Source organism: Lonchura striata, chromosome 2 (assembly GCF_046129695.1).
Source record: "Lonchura striata isolate bLonStr1 chromosome 2, bLonStr1.mat, whole genome shotgun sequence".
Classification (NCBI taxonomy): Eukaryota; Metazoa; Chordata; class Aves; order Passeriformes; family Estrildidae; genus Lonchura; species Lonchura striata.
In genome coordinates, this window is record NC_134604.1 from 38,688,204 (window position 1) to 38,707,720 (window position 19,517).

The 19,517-nt window shown below is 39.7% G+C and overlaps 1 protein-coding gene across 8 annotated transcripts in view; it reads left to right on the top strand.

Annotated features, from left to right (window-relative positions):
* Nucleotides 1-19,517, top strand: part of FAT3 (FAT atypical cadherin 3) — a 396,477-nt gene that overhangs the window by 313,014 nt on the left and 63,946 nt on the right. For all 8 annotated transcript variants that reach the window (XM_021544996.2, XM_021544998.2, XM_021544993.3 and 5 more), the window contains 4 exons: nucleotides 1,337-5,410; nucleotides 12,904-13,100; nucleotides 14,189-14,342; nucleotides 15,200-15,433. In XM_021544996.2, the coding sequence (XP_021400671.2) occupies nucleotides 1,337-5,410; nucleotides 12,904-13,100; nucleotides 14,189-14,342; nucleotides 15,200-15,433 (4,659 nt within the window). The remainder of the gene's footprint in view (nucleotides 1-1,336; nucleotides 5,411-12,903; nucleotides 13,101-14,188; nucleotides 14,343-15,199; nucleotides 15,434-19,517) is intronic.

Consider the following 19,517-nt stretch of genomic DNA (forward strand, 5'->3'; position numbering starts at 1 on the left):
ACCATTTTTGGCTTAGCTAGTATAGTAAACTTTACTGATCTGGAAGGAAGGCTATAAATAAAAAGCCACTACCACTATTGAACTACATAGAGTAGCATATAGCTTAAATTAGCCTCCAGAATTCACAACAGATAGTGAATCACATCTTAAAAATAGTTCACATTACCTCACTTCATTTAGGATTCCATATATTTAGGCATTTCAGCTACAACTTAACACATTTCTTGCTCTGTGTGCAGCACCTGTAACAATCACTTTTAAAAAAACCCTCTTGTGTATCGCCTGAGATATATTTCTCTCCTAGCCTTGAATGGATGCTTGACCATAGATTAGAAGCAGTTCTAGATTAGAAGATGTGAATTACAATAGAGGGAACATGGTATAGTGATTGAAATTGCTGCAACTCAGTATATGCTGTTTGTATATAGAATCAAAATCAGAAAGAGTCTGTATGCTCATATATGCCATGTATGTATGCTGCATACATACATGGCATATATGAGCATACAGACTTACTTCAAGCAAGCACTAAGTAAAAGAGCAAAATAAGGATTGCAAATTACATACAGAAAGTTTTTGAATTTGCAAGAGATTGGCAAAAAGACCAGAAATAAATAAGGCCCCCAAAAAGTTCTCTGATCCAAACTTACTGTTTTCACCTCTTTGCAGTCAGTGATATCTGTGCTTTCATGTTGTAACAGGCATTTCATGACATTTTCTGCTAAATCTCATTCATCTGGATTCATCCTCCTCAGAGATCATATGAGAAAACTTTGTGCCACAAGACGCTTGAATCTCTTTTCTATGCTATTTGCTCTGTTTTATTTTTTCTAAATGCCGCCTTAACCTTTTTATATTCAGTTCTTTGAGTCTTGAAGTACTGTAATCTCCTGTATGGTTTCTTAATATCCCATTCAATTAGGAGGCTGAGTTGTTATCCATTAGTCATGTAATTGGCTTGTTAGCCTCTGATCTCATTTCTTTGCCTTAGGTGTACATATATTTGACTAATTTCTGTAATTTAGGGATGCTTTTCGTTACTTCAGTAGGAGTAATGTGCACGCAGTTCTTGCTGTGATGCTGGTACTGAGAATCAAGATATAGAGGTAGCAACACCTGAGATTCTGATGCTTTGAATACCTATACTATCTACTGAGCTCACTAATTAGCAGAAAGGAAGGCTGGAAGGGACTTCAGAATACTGTTACACTGGGTTTTTTTTTCATTTTTTTATTTAAGTAACAGCCTTTAAAAAGGCAGCTTGTTACTCCTGGTTTAAATTATCATAAAGTGAGTCCCATTTCATTTCTAATCTCATTCAATATTTTTGTTTTAGGAAACACGGGAAACACATTCAAGATTGAGCCAGTTTTAGGCATCATTACATTACTCAAGGAGCCAGACTTAACCACAATGGGACAGTTTGTTTTGTCAGTCAAAGTGACTGATCAAGGTTCTCCAGCACTGTCTGCAACAGCAATTGTGCGGATATCTGTGACGATGGCAGATAACTCCCACCCCAAATTCACTCTAAAAGAATACCAAGCAGAGGTTAATGAAAATGTGGATATTGGTACTTCTGTCATTTCCCTCTCTGCAATCAGTCAGTCCACATTAGTTTATGAGGTTAAAGATGGCAATGTTGATGGAGTCTTCACCATAAACCCATACTCTGGAGTCATCACCAGTCAAAAGGCCCTTGATTATGAACATGCTTCCTCCTACCAGCTCATTGTACAGGCAACAAATATGGCAGGCATGGCATCAAATGCCACTGTGAACATTCAGATTGTTGATGAAAATGACAACCCACCAGTTTTTCTCTTCTCTGAGTACTCGGGCAGCATAAGTGAAGCTGCTCCTGTGAACAGCGTGGTCCGGAGTGCAAGTAACAGTCCCCTCGTGATACGTGCCACCGATGCTGACAGCAACCAGAACGCTTTGCTTGTCTACCAGATTGTTGAATCAACTGCAAAAAAGTATTTCACAGTAGATTCCAGCACAGGTGCAATCCGAACAATTGCAAATTTAGATCATGAAACGATAGCCCACTTCCATTTCCATGTTCATGTTAGAGACAGTGGGAACCCGCAGCTTACAGCAGAAAGCCCAGTTGAGGTGACCATTGAGGTAACTGATGTCAATGACAACCCACCAGTCTTCAGCCAGGCTGTGTTTGAGACAGTCTTGCTCCTGCCCACGTATATTGGTGTTGAGGTTCTCAAAGTCAAAGCTTCAGACCCAGATTCAGAGATCCCTCCAGAACTAACATTTAGTATAATTGAAGGCAATATGGACCATTTTTTAATTGACTCAAGCACAGGGGTACTCACCATTAAAAACAATAGTCTCTCCAAAGACCATTATATGCTAATAGTAAGAGTATCTGATGGGAAATTTTATAGCACTGCTATGGTGACAGTAATGGTAAAAGAAGCTATGGATAGTGGGCTCCATTTCACACAAAATTTTTATTCCACTTCTATATCAGAAAACAGCACCAATATTACAAAGATCGCTGTGGTGAATGCTGTTGGCAACCGCCTCAACGAGCCTTTGAAATACAGCATATTAAATCCAGGAAACAAATTTAAAATCAAATCCACCTCAGGCGTCATTCAGACCACTGGCATCGCCTTTGACCGAGAGGAGCAGGAGCTGTATGAGTTGGTGGTGGAAGCAAGCCGTGAGCTAGATCACCTCCGTGTTGCTCGAGTCGTGGTCAGAGTTTACATTGAGGACATAAATGACAATGCCCCAGTGTTTGTAGGGCTTCCATACTACGCTGCTGTGCAGGTCGATGCTGAACCTGGTACCCTGATATACCGAGTGACAGCTATTGATAAAGACAAGGGTGACAATGGCGAGGTGTCATACCTGCTGAAGGAAGACTATGGACATTTTGAAATTGATAGAGGATCTGGCAGCGTCACTTTAAAAGAAGCCTTCAATTCCGATTTGTCTAATATAGAATACTTGGTTGTCATTCTTGCCAAAGATGGTGGTAACCCATCGTTGTCTACATCCGTAGAGCTCCCCATTACTATTGTTAACAAAGCAATGCCTGTGTTTGACAAGCCCTTCTATACAGCTTCCGTGAATGAAGATGTAGAAATGCACATGCCAATTTTAAGCATAAATGCAACCAGTCCAGAAGGCCAGGGTATCATTTATATCATTGTTGATGGAGATCCCTACAACCAGTTTAATATTGACTTTGATACTGGAGTTCTGAGTGTCATCAGCCCACTGGACTATGAAATAAACTCTCTTTTCAAGCTGATGGTGCGAGCCAGCGATGCTCTCACTGGTGCTCGCGCTGAGGTCACTGTGGACTTGATCGTTAATGATGTTAACGATAACCCTCCGGTTTTTGATCAGTCAGCTTATAATGCTACTCTGTCTGAAGCTTCTTTGATTGGGACTCCTGTGCTGCAGGTTGTTGCTACTGATGCTGACTCTGACAATAACAAGATTGTACAGTATCAGATAGTCCAGGACACCTTTAACAGCACTGACTATTTCCATATAGACAGCAGCAGTGGCCTAATTTTGACAGCCCGAATGCTGGATCACGAACTCATACAACAGTGCAGCTTGAAAGTCAGAGCAACTGATAATGGGTTCCCACCTCTGAGCAGCGAGGTTCTTGTTAGTATCTCAATAACAGATATGAATGACAACCCTCCAGTTTTTAACCAGTTAATATATGAATCATATGTGAGCGAACTGGCGCCTCGGGGTCATTTTGTGACTTGTGTCCAAGCTTCTGATGCCGACAGCTCTGATTTTGACAGACTGGAGTACAGCATCCTATCAGGAAATGATCGGACCAGTTTCATTATGGACAGCAGGAGTGGTGTTATCACCCTTTCCAACCATCGCAAGCAGAGGATGGAGCCCATGTACAGCCTGAACGTCTCTGTGTCAGACGGGCTGTTCACCAGCACGGCCCAGGTGCACATTCAGATCCTTGGGGCCAACCTCTACAGCCCTGTGTTTTCACAGAGCATTTATGTTGCAGAGGTTAGAGAAAACGCTGCTCCTGGAACGAAGGTAATCCATGTGAAGGCAACAGATGGGGATTCAGGTGTATATGGCCAGATCAGCTACTCCATAATAAATGACTTTGCCAAGGACCGATTTTTGATTGATGCAAATGGGCAGATTATGACAACTGAGAGGTTAGACCGTGAGAACCCGCTAGAAAGTGATATTGATATATTCTTGAGAGCCCTTGATGGAGGTGGCAGGACTACATTTTGCACAGTAAGAGTGATAGTAGTGGATGAGAATGACAATGCCCCCAAATTTATGGCAGTTGAATACAGAGCAAGTGTCAAAGCAGATGTTGGGAAAGGTTACTTGGTGACCCAAGTTCAAGCGGTAGATCCAGATGATGGAGCCAATTCTAGAATTATCTATTCTCTGTATAGTGAAGCCTCTGTTTCAGTAGCTGATCTTCTTGAAATTGATCCAGATAATGGATGGATGGTCACCAAGGGTAGCTTTAACCAACTGAAAAACACTGTTTCGTCATTCTTTGTCAAAGCAATTGATGGTGGCATTCCTGTAAAGCATTCCCTCATTCCTGTCTACATCCATGTTTTACCACCAGAAACCATTTTGCCTTCTTTTTCTCAACCCCAGTATTCTTTCACTGTGGCAGAAGACACCCTCATAGGGAGTACTATTGACATTCTGCATGTTTTGCCCAATCAGGGTGCTTTGTATAGCACAGTTAATGGTGAGCTACCTGAAAACAACAAAGATGGGGTTTTCATCATAGAGAAGGACACAGGGCTCATAAAATTGGATAAGAGACTTGACCACGAAATAAATTCCGCCTTTCACTTCAAAGTTGCAGCCACAATTCAGTTAGACAAAGTAGACATTGTGCTGACTGTGGATGTGGAGGTGAAGGTGTTGGATGTAAATGACAACAAGCCTGTGTTTGAAGCAGCTAACTACGATGCTGTGATAATGGAAGGGATGCCTATAGGAACAAAACTTGTGCAAGTCAAAGCGGTTGATGCAGACTCGAGTGCGAATGGGCAGGTCACGTACACACTTGCAGTGGAATCGGAGCTGCAGAAGATCACAGAAGCATTCACCATCGATAGCAACAGTGGCTGGATCAGTACACTGAAGGATCTGGACCATGAAAAGGATTCTGCTTTCACCTTTGCAGTGGTGGCTTCAGATCTGGGGGAAGCTTTGTCCTTGTCCTCAACCACCTTGGTCTCAGTTACTGTGACAGATATAAACGACAACGCACCTGTCTTTGAGCACGAGGTGTACAGAGGGTCGGTGAAGGAGAGTGACCCTCCAGGGGAAGTTGTGGCTGTTCTTAGCACCTGGGATGAAGACACATCTGATGTCAATCGGCAGGTTAGCTACCATATTACAGGTGAGGAACAGCTTGCATGCTTTCTTCCCATAACCAGCTTACTGAAGAACTGTGCATGTGTCCAGTTTTAGGCAAATGTTTAGCAGAGTTTCAGCTAAATTATCACTGTGAATGAGTCAATTATATTCCTTTCTTTTTTGGATGAAATTTGCAGCAAAGCTGAAAAGAGGGAGTGGAGTGTGTGTGTGTGTGCGCGTGTGTGTCTGTCTGTCTGTGTTGCTCTCTCAATTTTCCAAGATGAATGCTTCCTGATTTGCTGCAGTGCAATGTAGTGTAGCCATCAACCCATTATAATTGATATGTCAGCTTGAAAAACATCATGACTTAATGTTTCAAACAAGGGAAAAGGAAAATTTTCTTCTTACAGAAAAAATCCTTTTACTTCCAAGCATTTAAGTTTCTTTTGAAATAACATTTTTCTTTTTCAGATAGGAAAGTGGATGCCAGAGCCATTTTGAAATACCAGTATTTGGAATGAGGAGTGGTGGGGGGCACGAATGAATTTTACATTATGGAATGAGGGAACACCATTTATTATTAGCACAGATTTCTGGCCAGGGAAATAGTAATATACTTAGAAGCACTGGTTAGCTGCCATGCATTGTTATATACAGCATAAGGAAATTTTCATTACATTGCTAATACATTTTTCAAAGCATGGCAACGTTGCTTTTTCCTATTGTGTAATATTTATTATCATTCTTTTCTCCTAGATTCAGCCTGGCTTTTGTGTAAGTATGTTATGAGTGATGTGTGCTACAGTTACTTTTCTCCTTCCATCTCACATTGTCCAATCGCTTTTGTAAGGGAACAACTTTTTCACTCCCCCCAGCCTTAGCAATTCAAGAGCTATTATTAACTACCTAGTAATAACCAAATTATTTGAAAAATCCACATTTTTCACACTGGATGGGATTCAACATATATAAGACTGCATGTAGGAAGCAGGCTGTGGGCAAAAATTACTTAACTAATAGGAAAATAGTTCATGTATTTTGCTCTGGAGCAAAATACATGAACTACCCCTTTGTTAGCTATCAAAATGAAAATGGCTGCGAGATTTTGTGTAGAGAGAGGTGTGACACCCCAGTTAGCCACAGCCTGCCTGTGTTACACAAGTGGCATAATTTTCAAAGCAACCAGAAATTCATTGGTTAATTGCAACTTGAAATTTTGGCTTCACTTTAAAGATTTGCACAGACTGTGTGTTTATAATGTAATGTTCTGTAGGATATTAGGAGTAGGGACTAAAGTAGTCCTATGTGTAAATGTCAGGATTTAGAGGCTCTGGGCAAGGTGCATTAGTTGCTGGTGGCCCAGTTCCCACATATGTAAATCAGTAGTGCCTCATACTAGAGATTTTGGGATATTTGAAGGAGTTTGGGGATCCCAGTGTGGACAGTATGATGGGAAATGAAAACCCTTAGCTGTGATCATTGGTTTTGTTATGAAGTCTGGCAGTCATCTCTTATAATGCATTATGCCTTTAGTTACACAATGTTTTTTCTTCGCGTACCTAGGCTGTTAATTTAGCAAAAATTGGACTTTTGAATAACAACTGTCAGATGTGGCTCATAAATTAGAAATCATTCTGTTCCTTAGTTTCTGTCACAGTTCAAAATATGACAGATATTTTGCTGTTCTGTTAGCTTCTGAAAACATTAGATGTCAAAGCCCAAAACTTCTTTATTATACGATTACTAAAGCACAGAATGGGCTCAGAAATTCCACTTCCTTTGAATATATAATTTGAGCTTGGGAAATGCACAAGGAAAAATTAGGTTATTTTGATTAAAATGTCAAAACATGTTAAAATGTACTTTCACTCAAAAAATAGTCTGTTCACACTTTACCTCAAGTTGATCTCAGGAAGTGCGCTTGAGTATTTTGTGGAATCAGATTAGCTAGATGATTATTCAAAAGCTGTGGCTTTCTGGAGGCATTTTGATTCATAGAAACTTCTGTGAATACAGTAAACTGAGTAAAAAATTGTACATTAACAAAAAGGAAGAAGACAAATTATGAGACTCTCATGTATCCACCAAGAATAGCTTTGTGAAAATGCATCTGGAGAAAAGTAGCACATAGAAGATGGATAGATGGATAGATGGATAGATAGATGGATAGATAGATGGATAGATAGATAGATAGATAGATAGATAGATAGATAGATAGATAGATAGATAGATAGATAGGAGAAATCATTATTTAGAGGATAAGATAAATATATACTCCGGGACAGATGTGATCACTGAAGAGTCCTTCGTGCCCTTTTGAGAAGTACAAGTGCCTATTGCAGTCTTCTGGTCAATCTTGCAAAGGGGTAAATACATTTGGGTGGATAAATAAATATTCTGCTTGGATTCCTTCTGTTTATGACTGTTTTCCATGATTACTGGCAAGTCATTGCCATTGTCAAGTCCACCTTCATTTGCATTTACTGGTGAGGGAAAAAATTTTGCACTTATTCTTGGTTATTTGTGGTTCATTAGCAGCTGGAGATGTTTACAAAGCAAAAGCACTATAGATAAATCTTAATAGAAGATCAATAGGATGTGCAGATGACACAAATGCACTTAGGAAGTACAGTAGTTTTCTTTTGAAGGCTCATTTGAGGTCATTGCCTGTATCATTTGAGGCAGTTTGCCTAAAACCAGAGCTCTTCTTACCAATCTACACCCAGCCAGATATTACTGAGATTTAAGAGTGGCAAACCATGAAAAACCACCAGAAGAATGTCAGCTGCCACGACATTGGTACAGTGAAGTGTTTTGTGTTCCTCAGTGATGTTAATTAAGCTTCCTCAGGCACATAAAGCTAGGGAGTAAGCAGTCTTTAGGTTTGGTTCAGCTGAATACAAGCAGGATGGACAGTGTGCTTTGGAGGAAAGAAGTGATATTGTACATGGTAGGTTATTTGCTGGGTTGATTGCCCAGTATGAGCAAAGGCATGGCTTTTGTTAGTTTTTATCATATATTTGAGATACTGGAATTCTAGAGAAATGGATGTTTCAGTGTTTGGAAAGGCCTTGTGTTGTCAGATGAAGAACAGTTTCTGCAATTTTATGGTAGTAAAGCTAGGAGGATTGGATTTATCATTTCAGAAGCTGAGTAAACATGTAACAACTTGAAGTGGGAGTGAAGGATAAACCTGTTGATTTTGTGCAATGCAAATGCCTAGAGTTCTAACTGGGAATTGAAAGTACTTAGATAAATGCATAAATGTAAGACAGAAGCTAAATAAATAAGCTAGTAAATATTCAGTTCCCCCTCCCAGATGGGGACATTGCAGTGAAAACTGATACTGTTGGCTTCTAGTTTTCCATTCCCTTTTAGTTGCTATAATGGCCTCTGTGTGTGCTTTAGTAATGATGTGTTTCAGGATTTGTTTATTTTGGATCACTGTGTCTCTGCATTTCATTTGTATCTGGCTGTTTTCTTTCTGTACTTCAACTTGAGCTTGATTTGGCTTTGTACTATTTGCTGACTAGGGAGGGAGGGAGCATTATTTAAACTTCAAGTAACAAAAGATAAAAGATACTGCTGATTCTTTTAGCCTCAAAGCCTTTCTAAAAAGTTACTGGAGTGTTTTTTGTAGCTAGCACTTCACTGTTGTGACATTCAAAGTAGAACATAAGAAAACTGCCAAAAGATTTTAAAGAATCCATTAATACATGTAGTCAGGAGGCTTCCGTTTAGAAAAGCTACATTATTCAGAGTGAAAAACTAATTAATTAGAATGCCCCTAGGAAACTGAATCTGCTTGCATATATTAGTGAAAAAGTTAATTAATCACTGCAGAATGAGATCTGCATCAAGACATATGTATAAGTACTAGGAAATTATTTCCTGGGCCACTGTGTGGATTTTTTTGCCTTTCCATTTTTAAGAATATTTTCTTGGTGGTTTTAGTTTTATATCTCATTGTATCTCTTACACTTTGTAGTCCACCTTTTCCTTCCATCAGTGAAGAGCCAATCCTGAGATGCTCATGAAAACGACATGCAGATAAACCACTATTCCTGCTTATTGCACAGGTTTCTTGGTCATTCAGATTGATTCTTTTCTAGTGGAGTAAAGAGGAGGAAAAGAGATCCCAAGGACCAATTTCTATACGTATTCTCCAAATTCCTAGGTGTGATTTAAAAGCCATTCCATTAGCAACAAAGTGACAGTGATTTTAAAATTCCTCCAAGGTAGTGTTTCTGCTAACCATAAAAGCCACCAGCTGATTTTAATTAGATTTTACCTTTCCTCTTTTCATAGCAATGGGATGCCCATACCTTGAGCATATTGCTTCCTAGTTGGTCAGGACAGTTAATAATTTCCTTTTCCAAAAGGACTTATATGCAGGAAAGCTCTGATTAATATCATGAAGCAAAATAAGAATATTTAAGACTACTTTTATTAATGGTTTACAACATTAAACTCACTATGAAAAGATTGCAGCCTTTTATAAAAGAGAGTTAAGCTTTTTTTTATGTTGGCATTGAACTGAATAGAAGGAATTTAATGTCAATCAGTGGGAGTCTGCCTTCTTTGAAGTCACATTCAGGCTCAAGTCAGTGGACAGATTCTCATTTTCCTGGATTGTATTCAGATCTGGCCAGTAATGCACATCAACAGTCTGTTCTCTCTTTAGGAGAAATGTGTGTTTATATGACACGACAGATTAAACAATGTATCCTCTGGTGATTATTCCAGACTATCATTGAAATCATTGGGAAAACTGCTTGGTTTTGTGATCAAAAAGGGTGGTTTTCTATCAAGAGAAAATATCTGTGTTTGATACATGAGTTTAGGGCTCTGTATGCTTCAAAAGCCTTTTATAATTATAATGCCTATCTGACTAATTTTTTGGAAATCCTATTCATTACAACTTGCTTTTTTTGGCACAGTCACAGCTAGCAGAAATGGTGACTCTTAACAAGAAAGATTTGCTCAGCCTGACTCAACTGACTTAGTTTTCATATTAAATAGAAACCAGTCTATCTTGTCATTGGTAGCTAATGGAGAAGGCATAGGTTACAGCCTGTGACCTCTTTCCTGCTTTTTGATGTAGAAAGAAGGTATAGAATGGACATTTGACTTTTTTGATTGGTTTCAAGCTCAACTTCAAGTTTAGACCTCCTCTGTGTTGTTAGTTTGACAAAAAGGTCCCTGACAACTGACAGAATTGTGACAACAGAAGCAACATATCAGAGACACTAGTTGCCTGATAACAGAGTCAACACAAATAAATTCAGCCTTGGATTTTTTTTTTTTTTTTTAATACTTACTTATGCAGTCATTCAGTGGAAGTACTAGAGGGGAAGGTTTGCAAACCTGGGCTTTCCATTCAGCTTGTACAGATCCCATGACACATGTCAGAACCCTGATTAATTTGTAAGCAAATGCATACTAGCATGTTTGGCATTCTTGAATGTGTTACATGAAAGAATAAGCATTCCCTTTATAGTTTTATAGCACTTTTAAACATGAGCAACATGGAAAGTAGTTCTAAGATTGAATTCCTGCATGAAGACCATAGGAGAAAGCTTAATATGGTGGGAAAAGATCTAGTAGTGAGTTAGCTGCAATTATAGTTCAGCCAGTGGAGCATGATGATGCTTTTTAATATTCCCTCACTTATTTTCTGTAATACATGAGTTTGCTATGAGTGTTCTATCTAGTGTTCTATCCTAAATTATTAAATGTGCAGATGAATTTTTACAGACCAAGCTGGGCACAGAAGATTGGGTAGCTGGCTTTACTGGCTTTGGCTAGGGTATATATAATTTTCTAAGAAGAATCTGCTATGCAGCTGTGATTTGGATTTGTGATGTCACAGGGATGTTTTTGTTCCTACTGAGCAGAGCTTACACAGAGTCAAGGCTTTTTCTAGTCCTCAGGCAACCCACCAGTGAGGAGGGTGGGGGTGCACAAGGAGTTGGGAGGAGACACATCTGCGACAGCTGATCCCAACTGACCACAGGGATATTCCACTCTATATGGCAGCATGGTCAGCATATAAAAGCTGAGGGAAGGAGGAAAGGGAGATGTTCATAGTTAATGGCATTTGTCTTCCCAAGTAACTGGCAAGGTGACAAAGTCCTGCTTTCTTGGAGATGGCTGAACACCTGACATGAATTCTTTTTTCTTTTGCTTATACACAGAGTTTTTGCTTTTCCTGTTTAACTGTCTTTATCTCAACTCATGAATTTTCTTACTTTTACCCTTCAGATTCTCCTCCCATTCCCACTTGGGAGGAAATGAGCAAGCAGCTGTATGGGGCTTAGCTGACTAGCAAAGTAAAGTCCTAACATTGGTTTAAAGGATTTTACTATCTGGTAAAATCCTCTCTGGCAGGAGGCTTGGATCAGATGCACAGAAAGATAATTGAAGGTGATTTCTTCATGCACCCGGCAGGAGACTGTAACATTTCAGATAAAAGAGTAAATAATTGTTAGACACTTTAACGATTGTGCCCACCATAATTGTTGCACACTTCCGTATGTGACATTCCCTCCCCTTCCCTTCCCTTCCCTTCCCTTCCCTTCCCTTCCCTTCCCTTCCCTTCCCTTCCCTTCCCTTCCCTTCCCTTCCCTTCCCTTCCCTTCCCTTCCCTTCCCTTCCCTTCCCTTCCCTTCCCTTCCCTTCCCTTCCCTTCCCTTCCCTTCCCTTCCCTTCCCTTCCCTTCCCTTCCCTTCCCTTCCCTTCCCTTCCCTTCCCCCTGAAGATGATGTGGACCAAAACTTTCAGTCTCCCAACCTCTTTTTGTCACCAGGCAATTTAATGATGTGGAAGAGCAACATAGCCAGATTCAATGTCGGTGTTACGGCATGGTAAAAAACTCTTCTGCTTTATCTCTTGCGCACCTTTCACCAGCGTTCAGTCTTGGATACATTTGATCTATTTGTACTGCTTACCTTCCAACTGTTCCTCAAATGACCTCTTGTTAGGACTATTTAGTACTAACGTGTCTTCCTGTGTCATGTAAACTTTTTTAAAAGCTAGAATTTTAATAAGCACATGAATGGTGCAGCTGTATGATAAAGCTTTCATTAGAGGATTCCTTAATGGAACCCACTTCCAGTCCTTGATTGCATAATCAACAGCTAATGAAATTGTCTTGGTAACAAGAGCTACGGTGTATTACATCCTCTCCCGAGACTAAGTGGAAAGACAATTGTACCAGCCCAAGAGGACTATTGATTGTTCACAGTTTGAATTTCATTACCCTTATGGAGAACTGAACGAGAGATCATCTTCAGCTCTGCTAAAATGGATTTTTTTTCCACTGAAAGTTATCCGTTCACTTTAATACAGGGCACTTGGGGGGCAATAAACACAGGGAGTGTAATTTCATTACAGATTTCCTGAGTCTGCAAATTTGGAAGCACCAAAAGCTGTGAAAGAAATGATGGCTGCTTAGTGATGTGTCTCTGTGTTTAAACCAGGTGGGTGCTCTGAAGGGACACCACAGCTCATTGTGTGTTGCTTACCTTATTGCAGGAGGGAATCCCAAAGGGAAGTTTGCTCTGGGACTGGTTCAGAATGAGTGGAAAGTTTATGTTAAAAGGCCTCTGGATCGGGAAGAGCAAGACATTTATTATCTGAACGTCACTGCCACAGATGGCCTCTTTGTGACCCAAGCTGCTGTGGAAGTGACTGTCACTGATGTTAATGACAATAATCCAGTGTGTGAACAGGTGAGTTAACACCACCCATGGCAGTTGGCCGCTGTGTTGAGAGCAATGCTTTCCCTACAGGTGTCTCTTGCCGTTTGCAAGTATTCGAAGTATTGATAGGCAATGCTGATTTTCATCCTTATGTTCTTAGTGGAAGAATCTGCAGTGATCTGGGAGAGAAGCAGGATAAAACATTCACGTGAAGCCAAGATTGAAGGATAATGGTCTCATAAAGCTCTCAAAGGAGTCTTGTATGCAGTGGCCTTAGTTGTCTTTACAACAAATGATGCGTTGTCAGGTGGCATTGGGCAGCTACTCCTCCCCTGCAAAAAAGAATGAGGTGTTCCTTAACAACCCATGTGGAAATGTCATCAGTCTAGTTTAATTCCAGCCTTCTTCAACTTTCCAGATACCAGACATCCAGTGGAAAAGGCAGAACAATGTAGCTTGCTGTCCTGTTGTCAGGAATGCATGCAGTGTGGCCTGACCACAGCTTTCAGAGTGCTAGCTGTCTTGTATTCTGTGGAAAGGCAATCCAGGGAATTGATATTAGTGCAATAGAAAGGTCTGTGTGAAATTAAAAACAGGATAAAACCCAGAGTTCCTTAACGGTATTACTCACAGAAAATTTATATATATATGTGTGTGTATGTGTGTATGTGTATATGTGCATGCACATACTCATGTAATTCCCATTGTCACATTATAATTCAGTGTTGGATTAATCTTATTGCAAGAACCACTCTACCACTCTGGGGAATCACAATCTGTATTTCCCTCAAAACTGCTGGATGAGGTGATAAAAACAATTGTTTCTGTTAGCACACTCATCAAGATTTTCATTTTGTAGGTGTCAATGGAATAAACAGAGGATACAAAATGGTATTGCATTAAGCACCTAAGATGAGCCCTATTCACTGTCATCATTTGGCATTGTTTCTGTGACACCTCAAAGCTTAACAGTGATTTGAATTTCTAGGAATGTGTTGTGTAAAGGAAAATTGTTTCCTGTATAGAAAGATGCACTACAAATAGTTTTTCAAAAAGGCTTGTTCAAAGACTGTAAAATACTCCTACAGCATAACTTACATATCTGTTTTTGACTCTAGGTTGCATACACAGCACTGTTTCCTGAAGACATTCCACCAAACAAAGTAATTCTCAAAATCAGCGCTAAAGATGCTGACATTGGGTCCAATGGTGAAATTCGCTATTCTCTTTATGGCTCGGGGAACAATAAGTTTTTCTTAGATCCAGAAAATGGTAAGACAACCAAATGTTTCTGAATAGCCTTAACCCCTCTACATCTGGGTACTAGTTTCCTTAAATAGAGTTAGGTTACACCTGGCTGTCAGCCAGTTGTTCCAGTTGTGGCAGATGTGGGTGACCATTTGAACAGTGGTGACAAGAGGGAGAAAGAGGGACATCTTTATTGGCCAGGTTGGATGTTATAACCAGAACAGTGGATATCCATCCTTTTCTTTCCCTACAAACTTCGAGTTAGATCAGAGCTTTATCATAGAACTACAGGATATTTTGGGCTGGAAGAGAACTTTGAATGTCATCTAGGCCAAACCCCTTTCCATATGCACATTCATTTTCAAATAGATCATGTTGATCATACACCCATCCAGTTAAGGTTTCTGGGGCTGTGCCAGTGACACTGTTTCACCACCCTTATCATAAATATGTCTTCCCTTATATCTAATCTAAATCTACCCTCTTTTAATTTAAAACAATTGCTCTTTGTCATATCACAACCGGTACTGCGAAAAAGGAAATGTTTCTGTGTTAAGGAGTCTGTAAATCTTGAGAGTGACAGAAAGACAGACTTGGAAAAACATGGTGGTGTTCATATGGGTGAAGCCGTAGGCTGCTGTTAAACCCACATGAATGGCTTGTCATTCCTGCACTCATGTTGACACCTCACTTTTTTGGGTAAAGAGGAAGGGGAAGTGACACTGATGTGAGTTTTTAATCTGTTTGTTGGAATAAGCAATGTTAGTTTTTTTTTCTCTTTCCTATTCCTGTGGAACACATGGTTTTGAGACACTCAGGCTGTCTAGAATTAGTGATGTTTCTACAATAATATGATAACTGCTGCTTTTAAATCATTTCAGGTGAGCTGAAATCTCTGGCCCCTCTTGACCGAGAGAAAATCCCTGCATACAACTTGGTTGCCCGAGCCACTGATGGTGGTGGCAGGTTTTGCCAGTCAGAAATCCATCTTATTTTAGAAGATGTTAATGATAATCCACCAGTCTTTTCATCTGACCACTACACTGCCTGTGTTTATGAGAACACAGCCACTAAAGCTTTGTTAACAAGAGTCCAAGCAACTGATCCCGATGTTGGTAAGTGGATGACATTGAAAAAAAAAAAAAAAAGTTAATGAAAATTCTGTGGGTTGGTGGAATTGCAGTGCAAATTCACTTTTCTGTTGCTAAATTTTTCATTTTCTCCTCCTCCTTCTTCTTTATCCTCCCCATTTCTTTCTCTTCTCTTTCCTCACATCAAAATGCTCGTGTCTGATCTTGACACATAATGATGTTATGAACAGAAAAGCATTGGAGTAGCCACAGAAGCATATAGTCTTCTCTTGATCAGCAGTAGCTCTGTTTAGGGGGAAATGATCATTTTGGGGCTAAATTGCAACTTTTTTCTTTCAGTGGTCTCACTTCTTTTCTTGAGCCATGATTTTGAATACCCATGCCTCTATTTATGCAAATAATATAGTTACATGTCAAAGGAACCTATATCTGATTAATCACAGCTTTTCTAGAGTTTTATACTGCAATAGCTCCCATTTGTTCCAGCTGATTACCTTAGCATAGAACTATTGTACACTGTGAATGTACATTATAAATGTTCTGGTTACTAAATGTTCTGGTTACTTAACTTCACACTCTTTGAAAGTGTAATAGTTTATTATATGAGGACCTTAGCCTTGAAATGTGGGCTCAATTATACATATTTAAAGGGGAGTCATTTTGCATAATACAGTGGTAAAACCTACTGAATACTAATTTGCAATACTAATGACTGAATACTAATTAGTAATACATACTAATGACCTAAAAATTTTTAGGTCATTCACTTGAGTTGAAATAACTTAGTTGGGTTTGTTTTTTTTTCTTCCTGCGTTTTGGAGGTGTTTTGTAAAACCTATGACCTGAGTAGTTTCACGTAAAAAGCAAATCTTTCATTCAGTGGAAAAAAAAAAAAAAATCTGAGTGTGGTGTGCATGCTTGAAGTTTCAGTTATTTGGAAAGCTGATAGTTTAGATATACAGGAATTCATAAAGGAGCAGCAAACTTTTATTAATGTATCTATGAAGACCTGCATTATTTGCCATGGTTGAAAACTCACAATTAAAATTATGATACTGTCCTGCAGTGAAGAGCCAATTACTGGTGGTAAACTACTGAACTGTTTGAAGAGACAGTGTTGTTATTTTCCACTGTTGTATTAATTGCCATTTTTCTTGCAAGTGGGATGACATTCAAGGAGAGAGGGGGCACAATTAGAATAAAAAGTTGTCAAGAAAAGTTCTTGCTAGCACCAACTTTACATAATAAGATGGGGTTAACAATGGAAAAAACTCACAAACCAGGAGCTAGTTGCTGGGAACTTGGAATGGGAACTAGGAATGGGGGATTTGGAACAGGGAATGGGAAGTGGGAATGGGAATGGGAATGGGAAACTGGGAACACTGTACCTTCCTTCTGAAACTAGAGAAGTTAAAGGGAGGGATGGATATGATGAATGAGAAGGGGCTATGTACTTCATTAATGCTTAGACCTGATATCAAACCATACTGTGTATCTTAAGTAAATGACTGAAAAGTCCCTAAAACTGGATTTTGTTCTAATTACTGTTCCATTAGTCCCTACTAAAATCACTGATTCCCTATTGCTAGATAATGAAATGTGTTCAGGTAGTGTAATGTTCCCATGAGAGAAAAAAATATATTATTGATATTCCTGATGGGCTGTGATATTCCTCTAAGGCTTTTTGAAGTGCTATCCTGAAAACATCAGTGGAGGCAGTAATCATTGTACAAATAAATTTTTAACATTCAAGAAACATCTTATGATCAGCCTTAGAATTTGCCTGCACTCCCGTGGGCTTCAAGGGCCATGTACTGTAAGGGCAGGAGCATGAATATTGAAGCGATTGAGAGAAGTCCCTTTGTGGTCCACAACTAAACACAATTAAATAGAATCCTGAGAATACTGTGTTCAGACACTGTTGGATAATTAAGGCAATTTCCAGTTAAGAGAAAACTAGGATTATATCTGCCTTGTGCCTTTGATATCTCTTGAAGTTCCTGATCTCATAATATCCTGTGAAATTAAAGGACTGGACCATAAATTGTTGTTTAATATATTTATAATTTGGATACATACTTAGAAACTAGCTGTACCAGCTGGATACACTGAGGGAAAATTGTGATACTTCTTCACAGTATTCAACAGAAGAAAACAGTTTTAACTGTTTAGTAGCACACAAGTTCATTTTCCATAACCTCTACATACAGCTGGGAATCTTAAATTACATGATCTCCTGAAGAGGAGAGAATATACATAAGTCTATTTGTTAGGATAATTTAGTGGTTTTAATTGAAAACAATTCTTTCTTGTATACTGCTACGATTGGAAAGTTTTAGTATTTCCACAATATGGTATTTGAGACTTACTCACCACCAGCAGGTTTAGAAATGTTCAAACTAAGAAGTGGAAGTGAAATGCTGGTTCTACATTTTTTCAAGAGGTTCACAGAAAGCAGCGAATTTTTCGCCTCCCACTGTCACCAAAGCAAAGTGCCAAATTACTCCATTTTGTTCAAATTAAGGCACTAGAAGAGCTGGAATGAATGCTGAGGTGTAATTACATGAGCAAACCCATCACACAACTGCAGTATCAGCCAGTTTCAAATGAATTAGGGTCATGCTAGGGCAGTGACTCTGAGGAAACCTACATGGGACTTTATCAATTTTTTAACATCATACTGACAAACTTCAGAATAAACGTGGAGCCCAAAGCTGAGGTGCAGGCACATACTCAGTTCCAGTGCTGCTCATGTTTTCTGCATGCACAGAGTGTAGTAGCCTCGCTCACACAGTACAAAAATGAATGGCAGCATCATCCAAGCTCAGCAGTGCTTTAAGCAATGGTTAAATCCTGCCTCACTTGCAGATGCTGTGCTTTGTGAATGACCTCTGTGCTCAGGCTTGTTTTAATGATGATTAATGGCGTAGTCTACCAAAGGCAGGAGCACTTACTGTACTAAAACCAAAAAATGCATTATCCATCCTTCTGCAGTCTTCTTCACCACCACTGGAGCATCAGCCGTCCAGATCTGTAGTCAGCTTAGTGATTTCACTGACCAATTGATTTTTTTCTGGGTTTATGATGAATATGAGATTCTAATTTGGCTCATAATGGGAATATCCTTGTCAGGAATCTCTGTCCTCCCTGCCACTGCTGCCTTCCAGCCTCTCTCTCCATTAGTTGATGTTTAAAGCTGTGGCAGACCATCCTGTTCCCTGCACAACCAGACAGTACAGATGGACTGGGCTATCTTTGAGCCAGCACCTTGTATTGCATACAGCCAACGTGCAGGAAAACACAGGCATGTATGTAAAAAAATTGGCAGGAGCAGCCTTTATTTGGTTGCTGAGTTCATGCAGTCTGCAGACTGCCCTGCTCTGTGCTCAGCTGCCCCTCAACCTCACAGCCCTTCCCCAGCAGCCCAGGCCCCTTGCCAGTGCATCACACAGGAGAAGTGGTAACGTGCATGCTGCTAGGAGCCATCTGGTATCCGTGTTTTGGTTTGGGAAGGCAAGGCTAGGAGCTTCTGATCATCACTTCTGATGAGACTGATCTGCTTCTTCTTTGAATAGCAGGCATCTTGTCCAGCCATCCTGCACAAGCAGGAATGTCTACAGCAGGTTACCTAGGACTCAGTCCAGATGGCTTTTGGCTGCCTCTTAAGGGCAGACAGTGCTGTCCTCCAAGGATTGACTGCTATGCAGCATAAGCACATCAGAGGTCCTTTGGGAATAACCAGGGACCTGCATTGTGGATACAGACAAAAGTGTAACATCCTCACCATGATCTGTTATGCATGAAAAAAAAGTGTTATTTCAAGAAATACCCCATATCTTTCAGAAGATTTAACAGCATTGAGTAATGCAACCTGGAAGAACAACAAGTAGTGTGCTATCTTATTCAAAGCATTTTCTCACTTTGGTGCATAGGTTGCCCAGATTTTTGGACATGACACAGTTTCTGCAGGGCTTGTAGCCTCATGAGCAGAATGGTCTTAAGATTTATTGAGCAGTTCTGAAAAAAAAACATCCAGCTAGTTTTAGGGTCAGTAGATTTGAATGATGAGCCTGGATTTCTGTTCTTTGTTCCTAGTATTTGAAGCTTT